Below are 15,917 nucleotides of genomic sequence, written 5' to 3'. Positions count from 1 at the left end.
CGTGGCAGAGGCACGGAGCTCAGCAAGTGTGCATTAATATTGCTGCTAGCAAAATCCAGGTGTTCTCATCACATCAGGCGTTTCTCTTTTTATTCCAGGACTACTCTTGCAAGCTGCCACGTCCTGCCGAGAGGAAATGCTGATGGCCCAACACAGAAACCTCCTTAACACAGCTCAGAGCTGAGTCCACACAAGGAGCTTGGGCTGTATCATGCTGTCACTTATTAAGTGCAGCTCCTTATAGAGATCCTCTCCTCCTTTGCCACCCTCCCGCCTCACAGCAGGGCCCAACTGGGTTGTGCTGAGGAGCTGTATTTAAAAATTGATAGACCCATAACAAACATTCTCTCTGCTGTTCCGCCCCACATCAGAAAACCTTGCAGGAGTGTTGCGATAGCTGCTGATACTGGTGATCTCAGTCTTTCTGCTAAGCAGAAATCACCTGAAATTTTGATATTTGGCTTTAAAACATTCCCTTCCAACTTCCCTCTTTCCAGCCAGTACATTTACCTCTTTTCTACGGGAAGCAGTAATATTAATGAAGCTGGTTTTTTGTTTTTCTTTTTTTTAGGAGCCTCAGTTACCCTTTTCTCTGGTTTGTCATTCTTCAGCTTGTACTCCCTTGTTATTTCATGTGGTCATTCACTTATCCTGGCACAGTTCTTCACTGAGAGTTTGTGTCCATCTGTGTGGGTTTCATGTTGATGGGAGTTGGAGTCGTCAAGGGGGTGCAGTTGCCAAAATATCTATTAGTCTAACCCCACTGAGGGGGCTGGTAACCCCATCACTCTTCCTTTTTGGCTTTGCTTTGCTGAGATGCTGTGTGCTACACCAAGATCCCAAAAAAGACCATTCTTCTTCTGTTTTAAATACTTTGAGTGGAAAAAAACATACAGAACTGCTTAGTGAAAAGATGGAAAAATGTATTTCTGCACGGCTGTGTGAAAACATCACAGTGTTGTCTGAGGTCTGGCCGTGAAATTGTCATGTTCCTTGCTTTAATTCTATAGCCTGGTTTTCCTGCAAATTGTCTGGTTTCAATAATTGCTTAAAGTGTGTGTGTGTATATATATATATATATATGTCTCTGTCTGTATATTTAATGAAGAATTCCTTGAAACTCTAATTAGGGCTGCTTGACTCCAAAGCAGTTTACATATCACAGGCTTACACAGCTATCACACAGATGCTTCTCCTTTTTTTTTCATTCAGCTGACATTTTCATTTTCTCTGCATATTTTGAGCACTGAGCAGTGATGTGTTTTGACTCCTGAGGCTACAGATGATATCAAAATGAGGATTAGAAATGAAGCTTTACCTGTCAATTAAGTTGTTAAGCTTGTCCTCCACAGTGTCTACACTTTGAAATGGCCTGTTTATTGAATTTGAAATAGTTTTCATTCTTGACTTTGTTTAAATTGAATGGACAGTTCTAATTATAATCTTCAGGGTTTTCATCTGCAGCATATGGTTTGCATTTAGAGCTGTGGATGAGGGGCTCTTGGATGTTTATTGAGCTAAACCACTGTTAAATATCTCGTGAGAGAGTGGCATGTCAGGCATGGAGAGTAAGCAGATATGGGCAGCACAAATATTGGCCAATTTTCTCTTTTCTCATCACTCTGTGCAGGAGATCTCTGTCCTGGGGGACAGCTGGGAAATGAACTGCGGTGGCAGGGTCCAGGCACTGGAGGCAACAAGTCACAAATTTAAGTGGTTGTCTGGTGCCAGTCTTAGCTTGAGAGGAATATTGAAGGGGGAAAGGAAAGGAAAGGAAAGGAAAGGAAAGGAAAGGAAAGGAAAGGAAAGGAAAGGAAAGGAAAGGAAAGGAAAGGAAAGGAAAGGAAAGGAAAGGAAAGGAAAGGAAAGGAAAGGAAAGGAAAGGAAAGGAAAGGAAAGGAAAGGAAAGGAAAGGAAAGGAAAGGAAAGGAAAGGAAAGGAAAGGAAAGGAAAGGGGAAAGGGAAAAGGAAAGGAAAGGAAAAGGAAAGGAAAGGAAAAGGAAGGGAAAGGAAAGGGAAAAGGAAAAGAAGTTAGGAAAGGAAGCTTTGCCATACCAAGTTCAAATTCAATGAATTCAAATTACCAGGATCTGTGCCAGGTCAATGTTGTTCTTTCCAGTCACCTGTGGCCTCCACTAACAGGGTTGTGTGATATCTCATGACAATTTAATTATCTCTTTACTCCCCAGTAAGGCCAGTGACAGACCAGGAAATGAAATCCAGGTCTCAGACTTGATGGGGTAGATTGCAGTACTCACAGAAGTCTTCTCCCCAAAGGTTGTGGGGCAGCTCCTGCCACTCCTGCTCCATGGATCTGTCACAAATACCTTCGAGATGCCTGTGTCCTTTTCCCTTGAAAACAGGCATCAGGAGATGCATCTCCTTTCAGATCTGGACATAAATATTTATTACCTAACACAAGGTCCCATTGATGACTCTGCTGTTCAACGTTTCACAGCACTGTGATTTCCATCTTTTGGTGTTTCCTGTGTAGAGAGAGAGAGAAACCAGAAGGAGAGAAGGGAAACCTGGCCCAGGCACAGCTGGAAGTCCTTAAAACCACCTGGGAAAGCACATGAGGTGTAAGACAAGGTACCAGCTACAGGGTAGAAGATGCCACTCCATGATGGACCAAATCTCCAGGGGGAGACTGTCAGACAAAGATGCTGTGGTGGTCTAATGCTATTATTTACATTCCCCATTTTCAGGAGCAGGTAAACAATCAGATCACTTTTCTTTGCCTGCAAAATGGGTGCTGTTAGAAGCTGCTTTGTCCTTAATCCTGAGTGAAGAAATGTGGTAGAAAACTGGCTGCTGCAACAAGGGTGCTCCTCCATTGGGAAACCAGTTTGCAGGGGCTAAACTGGGTGAGTAATCATTACCCTTGCCTTTTAACCAGCTCCTTTTGGCTTGCTGGAGCCGTGCCATGAGTCAGTCCTGTTGGAGCAGCCTTGCCTGGGACACCTGGCAGTGAGGAACCTGCAGCAGTCGGGGCTGACCCGGCTGGCTCAGACAGGGGATGCTCATCTCATCCATGGCAGGGACAGCAAAGGGCAGAGCAAATAGCCGAGGAGCAAAAATAAAAGCACTAACAATTCCAAATGACCCAGCTGGCTCTGCAGGAGCACATTTATCTATGCTGAAAGCTGTTTCGTGGAGGTGTTTTAACACCAGGTTCTAGGAAACCACTCACAGGAGCTTGTGGAGTATTTGTGGTGTTTTGTGGAGCATTAAAAAAAAAGCTCCAGACCAGGAGTTTTGCAGTTTAAAACTTCCCAGCCACCCAAAACTGCTTTTCTCAATCTTTGCTGCTCAGTTTGGTTCAATGAAAAAGAAATAAGTTTTTTATTAATATGAACTGGAGGGTTTTTTTTGTTTTAATTTTAGGCTTTGTTTTGGACCAGACTTCAAACTTGTATTTTTCTTCCTAGAGTCAATACCAATGTAAAACTTCTTTCATTGTGGAAAAGATGGCCAAATATTTTTCTAGCAACAGGAGTTTCAAACCCTGAAAATCATTTTTCTGTTACTAGAAGGGGAGAGATCCTTTTCAAAACTTCTGCTCCCAGAGCAAATTATGTCATGCTTTGTGAGGGAATTCACACTGGTTTTCAAATTTTGGACATTTCTGAGCTGGAGACTTGAGCAGTTCTGTGATTTAAAGGAAGCTATGAGTTGAATCTGTTATAAATTTACCTATATATATATATATATATATGTAAATTTATATATATTTATATAAATTTTATATATAATTTTATATATGTGTATATGTATTTACAACAATAACAGGTGCTTATTTTAAGTTTTACTTTATAGAATAATTTCTGACTTCTGTGATCAGCTTAAGAATGTCTGGGAACCAAGCCTGTTTCCCTTCCTTCCCATGAGTACATAAATTATTTAACTGAAAAACACACTAAATAATGTGTAAAATCCTCCATGTAATTAGTGGGGAAAGACCATATGATATTTTCACTTCGTAACTTTTGTGAGGTTTAAACACCCTGTGGAATATAGAGAAGGGAGTAGTAACAGTGTAGTTACAAATAACAGAAGGCAAAGCACTGTCATGCATCTTTGTTGATTTAAAATATCACGTTCAATAGCAAACAATCAGAGTTTTCTTATCAGATGTATGAAGTGATCTGCAGCTGAAGAGTCTGGGGGCAAGGGAGGGGTGAGCCAGATTGTTGGAACTTATTTCCAAATCTGTGTTGAAGTTGAACAGTTTATCCACTTGTGATAATTTTAAATAGAGACTCTTAAGGTTTCTTGTTGTGGTACTTTACTTAAGATCCAGTCTTCCCTCTTTTTCTGTCACCATCATTCCTGACTGAGCCTCACAATATTTTGTGGGGACCAGTGACCCACAGAGCTCCCTGGGTACAGAGGGGTCAAACCCTGATTTTAGTGAATTTTAGTTAATTTTAAGTGATTTTTAAAACCTTGATTTTAGTGAATATTTTGTGGGGACCCGTGACCCACAGAGCTCCTTGGGTACAGAGGTGTCAAACCCTGATTTTAGTGAATTTTAAGATAATGCTGCAAAAACTAGACCATGTTTCTTCTTTCTGGTCTGGATTTTTAAAATAAATGATCATTGTAATTATTTTTAATTATAATCTGACTTTAAAACCATCAGCATAAACCATTCTCTGAGTAAAGCCAAGTAGGGGTTTGTGCTTCCCTGCTTCTGCTGGTCTCATCCTTTCTGCAGCAGGCTGGGGGATTGTGGTGGCTGGAAAGAGGAAATGTTTGTGTGTCATTCATTCCTGTTTCATGTAGTATTTCTTAGGAATTTAATAGAAAGGGTGCAGTGAAAGTTCTTTGGGCCAGATCCACAGATGCTGTGTTTGGGTCCCTGTGTGCAGGTACCAGCAAGGAATGGGTTCTCACATCAGCCCCCAGCTGGACAGAAATCTTTCCATCCATATGGAAAAACACCATATTCTGGTGTTTGTGGGGTGGGTGATGCTCACAGCTGTTTGATCTCTGCCTCTCTGTCTTGTACTCTGGTTGATAAAGGGAAGAGATTTTGCCGAAAACTAATTAATTATTAAATAAAATCTTGAAATCATATGACCACTAAGGTTGGAAAAGACCTTCAAGATCCAGTCCAGCAGTCAGCCCAGCACCACCAGTGTGTTCACCATTAAACCATGTCCAGAGATGGTGGCATTTCCATCACTGCCCCAGCAGCCTGTTCCAATGCTTTATGACCCCTTCCAGGACAAAATTGTTCCTCATATCTGCTCTAAATGGTGAGGTAAGTCCTGCTTAGTTCTGGTTTCTTTCTCCATCAGTGCCTGGGTGCTAGGAAAAGGAAGTTTTTTGTCTGCTTATCTCTCAGAAAACACTGACTCTGAACAGTTCTCAGTCTGTAAATTTCAATAGTCAAAGGAGGGAAAGCCTGTTCGTTTGTCACTCTTAAAAAATGCCCCTGGCTGGGGGAAGCTCCTTGAGAGGCAAACCTTGCTGTCACCCTTGTGTCACATGCAGCTTTTGGAAGTGTCCATCCCTGGGATACCTTTGGCACATCATCTCTCCTCCATCCAGGATTCTCAAAATGGAGGCTTGTTATCCTGTTTTTCTTTCTTTTTGGAGTTCAGTTCTGTATCTTGTTTGCATTTCTTAGTGGTCTTAAAAAGCAAAGCTTTCTGTTAGTAGAGAATTGATTTCTGGCAGGATCTTGCTTTCTTTCTTCCTTTGTAAAAGCCATGATTGCAGGTTCTCTAATTATCCGTGTTTATTACTGCTCTCTGTGTATTTTTGAGGAGCTGATTGATCATAGCTGTTCCTGAGCATTTTAATAATGATATGAAAAATGCTGCTAATGTGACAATCCTGAATTCCAAACTAGCAGTCACTCAGCTCTGCACTGAAACTGGTTTTGGGCAGGGCAAATGGACTTTTAATGTGATTAATCAAGTCAGTTTGGGACCAACCATCTTGATGATAAGCAGGGCCCTCAGTCAGGGGTGTGGAGGATTTCACAACCTGGCACTCCACCTGTGGGATCTGCCCTTGGAAAGGGAAAGGAGCTGGCAGTGGCTTGGGCATTTGTACATCACATCCTCTTCTGTTGTGTTTGGAACTTGAGGCGTTGGGATGCAGGAAGGGTCAGTCCAAGTGCACAGCCCTCAGGAGCACGAGGAGCTAAAAAAGATGTGGTTAAAATATTTCACATCTTGGGAACACACAGGCTTTGGTTTGTTTGACTGTTAGGTAATTCCTGATGAAAGGTGAACAAACAAGGACACAGGAAGGTACCTTCAGTGGGGAACCCCCCTGTAAAGCATCTCTGCAATGTTCTGAAGGTGAGAAGGGGAATATCCACACACCACCTCTGCTGTGTTCGCCCAGCAGTGTAATCTCCTTGGCAAGACAGCCTGGGGACAGCACACAGCTCTCATTTTCCTTCTTGTCCCCAGGAATTGCTCTCCCTCTGTCTTGTGGGGATGCAGCTGCTTTCATCACAGCCTGGCTTGTGATAAGCAAGCCATAAGTGGTTTGAAATTCAGGTTATTCAGATAAGCATCCTAGGTTGTAACTATAGAAATTCGAGCAGGAAGGTGTTTCAGTTTGATCTGCACTGGAAACTAATCCAAATTTAATCACAGATGCAGATACAATCTTCCATAATCCTGTGATGGTCTAGAATTGAAATGGAAGGGCTTTATATTTCAAGAATGCTTTTAAATATTTTTATACGTCTGCTATTCTAGAATAATTTCATCTTTCTGTAGGCAAGTAGAAAAAATATATCCACTTGTGTACCTACAAAAGCAGAAGCTGTTGTTTTGCTGCTACGTGTCCTTTACTAGTACAGCAATTAAAATGTGAGAGTCCAAATAGTTTAGACATTTAAAACTTCCAAATGCAGTTCAGGCATTTAGATCAGTGTCTGCTTTGCAGACTGCTCCCCAGACAAAATAATTAGGGAATTTTTCTGCTGTATCTGGGGGCGAAGCTGTTTCCTGGCCTTGAGATGGAGGAGACGTGGAAAGGCGACTGCGCCTTGCATTTCTCTTGATTTTATCTGCTGGATGTGAAGGAATCTTTCAGCATATAATCCTTAAAATATTGATCTTGCAGAGGAAGTCTGGGGCTGGAAGGGATCATCTGTCACCAGATTTGCTGTTGATGTGGCGTCGTGGAGCTGCATTTTCAGCTCCTGCTCTTGCCTCCTCTTGCTGCAGGGAGGCTCAGGCTGGGGCTGGGTGTAGCCCATGGGCACAAGTGGTTGAGGATCTTTTATTTTGCATTGAATTGTGCTGTCTTTCAGCAATATCACTGCTCTGGGATGTGCCAGCATGAGGGAAGCGCTGCTCAGGGAAGAGCTGCTGCTGGGTGCAGAGCTGCCCCATAAACCAAGCCACTCCTCTAAATCTCCAAATGGAGACTAACAAATATCACTAACTCCCAGCTCGTTTTTATTAGCTGGACTATTTTTTCTCCTTTGTAAGTGCCAATATCCGAACTTAAAACTGTGTTTGGTATATGAGAGAAATTCTCCAGCTGATCGTAGCCTATAAAATTAAAATACTGAAGCTCCCAGTGTTTGGGTTTATTGAGGTATAAATACTGGAATGTGGTGTACTATGTGGTTCAGCTGCTTCCTTGTTCTATTTTTCTGAGACTATTTGCTTATTTTATTTCTCTGACACTCCATACAAAGGGTTTCCTGGGTCTGATTTCGTCCTGGCATTTTTCACCAGTCTGGTTCTTAGCGGTATGGAATTAAACAAGGTGAATAACATTTTCTGTTTACTGTTTACATTTTAAAAGGCAAGATTTCTGGTTCAAAAAAAGCATATTCCAGATGTCTCCAGGCAAAAGGACATGTATGTAGTATGCAGTCTAATAAAACAACAAATACAGCAGAAGGATCAAAAAGTGGTGCATGTTAGCAAATGGTCTGAATTTAAACACCAGTCAACACCAGGACTTCATTTTAGGTGAGGGAAATTCACATGTGAAGTATTAAAATTGAACTTCATGAATGCATTTCCTCAGGAGAGGGATGTTGTGCATTTCCAAGTCTTCTTTAAAGCTTCCTCTTTCAGTTAATTGTGATTAGATTTTCTAAAATGGAATAAACATAAAAGCATTAAAAAAATATGTAAACCATGAAAGTTAAATGCAAAACAGATATAACCAGAGCAAAGATATGAAAGCCAGACCCCTTGTTCCTCAAGAGCAATATGGGGGGGGGAAATTCCTTCATTCCCCCACAGGAGCAGTTGTGGACTTGCCTCCCATTAGATAATTTCAGAACATGATCTGAAGAGCAATTAAATCAGCAGGAGGCTGCAGTGTTGAAAGGGGGGGTTTTTCAGAGATGTCTGTTGCAGGAGGGAGGCTTGACTTGGGGAAGAAAATATCTTTGGCATTTGGATAATTTGGGACAAGAATCGCCCCTGGGGGAGATGGTGGGAGGTGGAGCTGCTGTCCCTGGGGACTGCAAAGGAAAGGAGAGACAAAATCTAGGCAAATATCTGCCAGGTGGATTTTTTTCAGGGAATGGACTAATTGACCCTTATTTCCAACGACCCCATGTTGATTTTTAAGGTAATGGTGTCAACATGTCAATCAAATGCTATTTACAGAAGCCCAGCGTTGCTGAAGAGGTGCAGAAACTGCTTATGTGGTACTTCTGGAAATTCAGTTTTTTATGATTCTGTCTTAGACCTTCACCTGTTTACTTAAACTCTTCTTGATCTTTGTCCATCATTGTCCATCATTTTCAGCTGGAACTTTGCAGCAGCGTTCTCAAGCTGGTTTAATGCTTGTTTGCCTCTTCGTTTGACCGAATGTAATCCTCTAAAATCCCCTGAAATATGGAATGATGCCTGCTTAGCTTTAGAAAAGGTTTCAGCAGGACCTCACATCATTTTTCTGGGAGGTTGTCTGAGAAGGTGCTGTGGAAAGTTTAGGTGAGCACAAGGAAGAACAGGACACAATGTTTTCCCCCTTCCCTGGAAGTGTCCAAGGCCAGGCTGGATGAAGCTTGGAGCAACCTGGGATAGTGGGAAATGTCCCTGAACATGGCCAGGGTTGGAATGAGAGGAGCTTTAGGGTCCCATCCAGCCCAAACCATTCTGTGATTCTATGCTTGTATGGCAAGGGACACAGAAAATGCAGCACAAATTCCTCACTCTTCTAAAGTTTTCTGTTTAAGCTCTCTGTGCTATCCACGGTTGAAAATGTAATGGTGATGGAGAGTGTGTCTGTTGTCCATTCAGGTCAGTTTTACCTGCTTGTACCCCCAAGAACAATAGGATTTAAAGCCTGATGCAGAAGGAAATGTTCATAGAGCAAGTTTTTATAAAAGCCAAAGGTTTGACCAGCAGTTCCTACTGGCTCAGATGTATTATCTAACCCTAATTCTTCCCTTATATTTTTCTCAGCCATGTCACAAATCACTCTAATTAACCAGGACTTCAGAAGCAGAGACTACAGAGGCAGTGCCTGCAGGAACTTGGAAAAACACCATAAATTCCACTTTTCAAATTCCCCTTTTCTCTGCTGCCAAAACGAAGTAAACAACAACGCAGCCCAAGCTCCCTGCATTCTGGATGAGCCCTGCAGGAGAACCAGGGTCTCTTGCAATCCTCCCTCACCGTGTCCCTCCCTTCCTTCTGCAGACGTGGACGAGTGTGAGGTGCTGAACGGGGGCTGCCAGCAGGGCTGTGCCAACACCCAGGGCTCCTTCCAGTGCCAGTGCCAGCCGGGGTTCCGGCTCCACGCCGACGGCCGCACCTGCCTCGGTAAGGAACATCTCATCCTCCCAACATCTGGCTTTTCTCTAACTGCAAAGCCTTCTGACTCTCCAATCTGAGCTTGCTTTCACTAAATATTATTACCCATTCTGGTTCAAGCAGCTTGTTCAGGTATTGCCAAAATTACTCTTTATTTTGTTTAGTTTTTGGGTTTTTTTTTGTTAAAAGAACTCCCCTTTCAACACTGCAGCTCCACACCGACGGCCGCACCTGCCTCGGTAAGGAACCTTCTCATCCTCCCAACATCTGGGTTTTCTCTAACTGCAAAGCCTTCTGACTCTCCATTCTGAGTTCTCACTAAATATCGTTACCCACTCTGGTTCAAGGAGCCTGTGAGGATTCAGGTATTGCCAGAATTACACTTTATTTGGTTTTTTGTTGAAAGAACCCCCCTTTCAACACTGCAGCTCCACACCGACAGCCGCACCTGCCTCAGTAAGGAACCCTCTCATCCTCCAACTCTGGCTTTTCTCTGACTGCAAAATCTTCTAGACTCTCCAATCTGAGTTTTCACTAAATATATTACCCACTCTGGTTCAAGCAGCCTGTGAGGATAAAGGTATTGCCAAAATTACTCTTTATTTTGTTTCATTTTTTGGGTTTTTGATGGTGTCTCATGTTGGCGAAAATTCTTTTGCAGGAGGCACTGAAGAGCTTAGGGTGTCTTCATTTCAAATGGCATTTTTTTAATTCTGAATGCTTTTTTCTTTGTGGCACATCCCAGCACTGCCCTGGGACTTGGTGAGTTTAGAGGTTGTGTCCAGGGTAAATGATTGTGATTTACAGGGTGGAGTCACCCTGTGTGTGCTCGTGTCCATGAGAGCACCATGGAGCTCAGCCATGACACATTGCCTGTTTATGTGGAGAGAATTGCAAAAATAAACTCTGTGTTTCTTAGGTTGGACTCTAAAGCCTGAAACAAGGCACACCTGAGTTATTTCTGCTTGTTGTTAAAAACAATAATATGAAATACACAGTTCTTGTATCGTGTTTAAATCAGTACAAAAGTCAAATTTTTGCATTCTGCAGAAAGGATTAAAATATTCTTACATCTGAGAAAAAGAAAAGGGCACCTTTTGTTTAAATTTTTAAGCCTGATTTGAGGTAATATGGGAAGAACAGTCAAGTGCAGGCAGACTACATCTGCAGAATAAGTTCTCACAGTTTGGGCATTGCCTCAGTTCCTGCACAGAGTCCCTTGGTTGTGCTTAACTTCAGCCAGAGATGTCATCAGTCATTGCTGGAATTATCACAGCAATACATTCCCTGATGCAGCCAGGACACAGGAGGTACCAGTGCTCCTGTGGGTACCAGTGCAGTGGGAATAATGGAATTTTTTTTTATTTTAAAACTTACCTTTAGGTTTTTTGTGTTTATCACATACAGAGACTTTCAGTGTTTGGTAATTAACTGCAATTAAATATGTGATGAAGTCTCAGTCTTTTCTTGATTATCTTAGTCGGTGAAGGACTGGACGGGGAAACACTATAGTGAGAGGGGAAAAAATAATGTAAAAACAGAGTGGTTCATCATTAACTAGAAGCCATTTGGTTTTCTGTGAATTTAAAGAGAAATTAATCTCAATCAGATCAGATCTGACCAGGGAAGATCCAGAAGTGAAAGTCTTGAGCTGCATTGCTTCCTCTGAATAGTCTCATTTGGGGTGGAGAGGGATTTTTATATGAAAAGGAGACTAAAGGGACTTTGGAGGGAAAAAAGGAAGAGAACTGCGTGATAAAGGCAAAAAGTAGATGTTAATGGCAATTAAATGAATTTACATGTGTAATATGTAAAATTTTCTGTGGACACAAAATAATTAGGTTTTCTCTTGCCTCACATAATCAGCAAGCTCAGTTTAGCTTTGTCCAAGCTGTGAACAATACCAGAGAACAAGTTTTCATTTTGTAAATGTAAATATTCTCAAGAAGTTATTCGAAGTACTTTGTCCAGTGACCAGCTTTGTTTGCAATGTCTCAGAAATTATCAAGGAGAAACAAAAATAAATCCTGAGATGGGAGGCAGGATTTTGAGAGAGCTCTGCAATCATAATAATGGATGTACAAGATACTGAGGGAGGATATTGAGCCCTGTTCCAGCTGTTTAGACAAGACACCAAAACAAATGGATATAATAAGCTCTCATGCATTGGAGAACAAGACAGTTACTAATTGATGAGGACAGGGAGAAGCATTCCATATAAATCAGGAGTGCCTGGGATCAGGGTCTGGGCTGTAGCTGCTTGCTGGGGATGGAGGGTTTGCCCCTTGTGCAGCACCAGGCTGTACATTCAGCTTTCATCACTCATCTGATGAGCAGCAAACCACTAATGCCCCTCTGCTCTGACCCAGTGCAGCTCAGCAGAACACCCAGCATCTCAAACAGGCTTGGATTAGCACTGCTATTTATTCCATGGGTACTTCAGAGGATGTAAGGATCTCTCCTGCATGCTGAGAAAGAAAAGGGACCCCATTCTGGCACTGAGCTGTTTATGGAAGGTGATTATCTCAGCTGCAGAAATAAGAAACAAGAGTCCCTCCAGGCAGGCTTTTCAGAGGAGCCCAGCCCAGATTGCTGTTAGGTTCATTCTTTCCACGTCCTGCTTTTCTTTTTTGGCAACCCTGTGCTTGTGGGAACAAAAGTGCCAAAATCATTTGAGGGGAAGCAGATTTTGCAGCCTGGATGGCTTGGAAATCTCCCATACATAAGGAAGTGGATCTATCATCTTAAAAGATATTCAGCCTGCATCTGAGGACTCAAAAACCTGGGATGAGATACTTCCTCATGTGATCATGGAATATTACTGAGCTGCTGTCCAAGTTTTGCAGTAAATCTGCCCTCCTGCCACCTCAGCACAGGGCGTTTGGGATCCTGACTTGTTGCTGGTGGCCCATCCCTCCTCTGCCAGGATGAGCCTTAAAATACGTGGGGAGAGGAAATCTGCTTTTGCCATTCTTCCTGCTCTCATTGGAAACTTCTGCTCATACTCTAAGGCAGAGAACTCCACTCATACTCTGCTCAGACCCAAAAATCTCCAGAGTGGGTTGCCTTATCCAGTGATGACCAGTGTGTGAGAATAAACTCTTTAATTCCTGAATCTTTTGATGTTACCCAGTACTTCATGCCATGATAAAATCCCATCTCTTTCAATGCTCCTTTTCTGCCTTCAGCTTTTTGGTCCTACAAATTTTGCTCAGCATTGAATTAATTTATAAACACACGTGCCAGACCAAATATTCACTGCGAACCTGTCCAAGTTTTTTGTTTGCTTTGTTTGTAATGCCTTGATTATGTTAATGCGATGAGTTTGACTTCGCTGGAGTTTAACCAGCTGGTATCTGAAAGGCTGAAACTCAGAAAGAACATGTTTATTGTGGTATCAGGCTGTGGGTTTGGACTGTTGTAGATTCATTGTCTTCAGTGGAATTTATTCCTGTTTGAACTCCTAGAAGTGGAAACAGGGCACAGCCATTAGACCCTGATTCATCTCTGGTGCCAGCTGTTACCTTTGATGTCTGCTTTATGTAGAGAAGCTGTTGAGATGCTGTTTTTTTATGGAGATTTTAGCACACTAAGGCTCTTCTATATTGAGAAAGTAACAAAGAAAACATCTCTACTACTCTATAATCTGTGTTTTCCAATGTAAATGTAAGCCCTGCATGTCTGAAGTTACATTTCTTGTCACTGCCAAGGTTGGATTTAAGGTTATGTGAAACACAGGTTGGAAGAGATTGCATGTTCTAACCCCATGGTTGCTACGCATATGTCTAACTATGGCTTCAGAGCCTGCTCTTTGTAAAAATATCACCTTTATTATAAATAATGGGTGGAGAGTGTGTATTTCTTAACTGTTATCAGATCAGGGGGCTACAAGAGAGCTGGAGAGGGAGTTTTTACCAGGGCATATTGTGACAGACAAGGAAGGAAGGCTTTGAATAGTCAGAAAGCAGGGTTAGACTGGATATTAGGAAGGAATTGTTCCCTGTGAGGGTGAGGGTGGCACAGAGCAGCTGTGGCTGCCCCTGGATCCATGGAAGTGTCCAAGGCCAGGCTGGAACAAGCTGGGACAGTGGGAGTGTCCTGCCCGTGGCAGGGGGTGGAATGAGATGATCTTTAGGATAAACCCAAACCATTCTGTGATCTTTGTTTTTCCCACCTACTGTCTCCCACCACTGGCCCCCTTCCCAGATACCCCCTCCCTCTCTTGGCATCACCTGGCATCATCCCTAGCCTGTCTGGAATCCACATCAGGGCTGGGTTTCTACCAAATTCCGAGAGTAAATCTTTGAAAAATTAATGTCAGGCCATATTTCTGCCTGTGCAGGCGCCCATCCCTCCAGCCACAGCCCCTTGGTGACAGCTGGAGCCATATCCAGGAGATGCCAAGTCTCTCTGTGCTCAGAGAGGCGCTGCTGGTGCCTGGCAGCCACCAGCACAACCCTGTCCTGTCCCTGGGGGCTCTTCCCCTTCAGTCTGGCACCTCCTCTCAGGGATCCAGCCTGGTGACAAACCTGCCCTGGCAGCTGGCACAGCCACACACCAAACTGGGGCTCGTGGGGTTCTCACCTGTCCCCTCCCACCTTCAGAGCCTCCCAAACCCTCACCATGGCAGGTTGCTGTTATCTCCCATCGCAGCCAGATTGGCTCCTGCCCAGAAACTGAGGGAGAAAACGGCACTTTGAAAAGCCAACATGTATATTCTGTCACTTGGATTTAAGATGTTTTTCGTCTCCTGAAATATTTTCATCTTATTTGAATATTCTTGCTGAAAAACAGGTTTTTGGATGCGAATGTGCAGGGAGCTGGGAGCCCAGAGTGTGTGGGGTGTGCTGCTTTCAGGGCCTGTCTGTGGCAGGGCAGGAGGCTCCTGGGCACAGGTGGGGATCAGAAGCCAGGGTCAGGTTTCTGGGCACTGAGGTGCCTCCTGCTGTATGTGCAGCCAGGAGAATGTAAAAATTTGCTTTTCTTTTCACCTTTTTAACACATACTTGACTGCACAAACTCAGTGTTTGCTAATTGGTTGCATAGGGTGAAACGAATCCTGTAGTGGGTTTTGTAGCTAACATTTACTAATGTCTGTTACAGATGCATGAGGAAATACAAATATTGCTAAAATTAATATTAAAAAAATAAATATCAAAGCTCTTCGCTGACTTCATTGGGTTCAGAGTTTGGTGCAGCCCATGATGGACCAAGTAATCTTTCCAGCTGCCCATAGAGAACACAGAATCCTAGAATGGTTTGGGTTGCAAGGGACCTTAAAACTCATCCAGCCCCACCCCTTCCCACACTTTCCACTACCCCAAATAGTTCCAATCCCCATCCAGACTGGCCTTGGACACTTCCAGGGATCCAGGGGCAGCCACAGCTTCTCTGGGCAACCTGTGCCAGGGCCTGCCCACCCTCAGAGTCAAGAATTTCTTCCTAATATCTCATTTAAATCTCTCCATACTACATCCCTGCTGTGGAAATCTCGATACAGCCACACATACACACACACCCATCAGCACAGCACAATAGCAGAGTCAAACCATCACTCTTATTTTTACATACAGCCTGTGAATAGGTGTGGGTGTGTGTTAACATGTTTTGTCAGGAGGAGAAATGTTTCTCCAGAGGCCAGGGATATGTGTTGAACAAAAAAGAATATTAATTTGCTGGGGTGAAAAAAGCAGCATCTTTAAAGATGTACAGAGGACCCTGTGTTCCTGTGGTTTGCCGTGTGACTCTGTTCTGCAGGGCTTGTGGCTTCTGTTATTTGAATTTTTTTTATTTATGAGGCTGAGGAAATCAGCCTGAACAACAATTACTATTTTTAATCAATGAAAGCAAGGAATAGAAAAATATAATCAATGGGCAAGTGCCAGCAGGGCTGTTCTTTTCTCCCCTCCTTGCCTCGGTGGATTGGCAGCGCTTTGGTGCTGTCAGATCAAAGGGTGCTGTGCTTCAGTCAGCATTACAGCCCTCAGATCTCACCTGCCTCTCCCTGGAATCAGGATTTCACTGCTGTGGGGCTGTGTCAGCAGGCTCTGTGAATCAGGATTTCACTGGTGTGGGACAGTGTCAGGCTCTGTGAATTGGGATTTCACTGGTGTGGGACAGTGTCAGGCTCTGTGAATCAGGATTTCACTGGTG

At 43.2% G+C, this 15,917-nt stretch overlaps 1 protein-coding gene across 8 annotated transcripts in view; it reads left to right on the top strand.

The window, feature by feature from the left end:
* The window catches only part of LOC102062060 (uncharacterized), a 191,920-nt gene that overhangs the window by 111,521 nt on the left and 64,482 nt on the right, over positions 1-15,917 (top strand). For 7 of the 8 annotated variants that reach the window (XR_012581682.1, XM_074547465.1, XM_074547469.1 and 4 more), the window contains one exon: positions 9,651-9,773. The exons of the other annotated variant lie outside the window; for it this stretch is intronic. Coding sequence is in view for 6 of the 7 variants with exons in the window: in XM_074547465.1 (XP_074403566.1) it covers positions 9,651-9,773 (123 nt within the window). In the remaining variant the exon portion in view is untranslated. The remainder of the gene's footprint in view (positions 1-9,650; positions 9,774-15,917) is intronic. 8 annotated transcript variants of the gene reach the window in all.

Source organism: Zonotrichia albicollis, chromosome 9 (assembly GCF_047830755.1).
Source record: "Zonotrichia albicollis isolate bZonAlb1 chromosome 9, bZonAlb1.hap1, whole genome shotgun sequence".
Taxonomy (NCBI): domain Eukaryota; kingdom Metazoa; phylum Chordata; class Aves; order Passeriformes; family Passerellidae; genus Zonotrichia; species Zonotrichia albicollis.
This window is presented reverse-complemented; position numbering and strand designations above follow the sequence as displayed.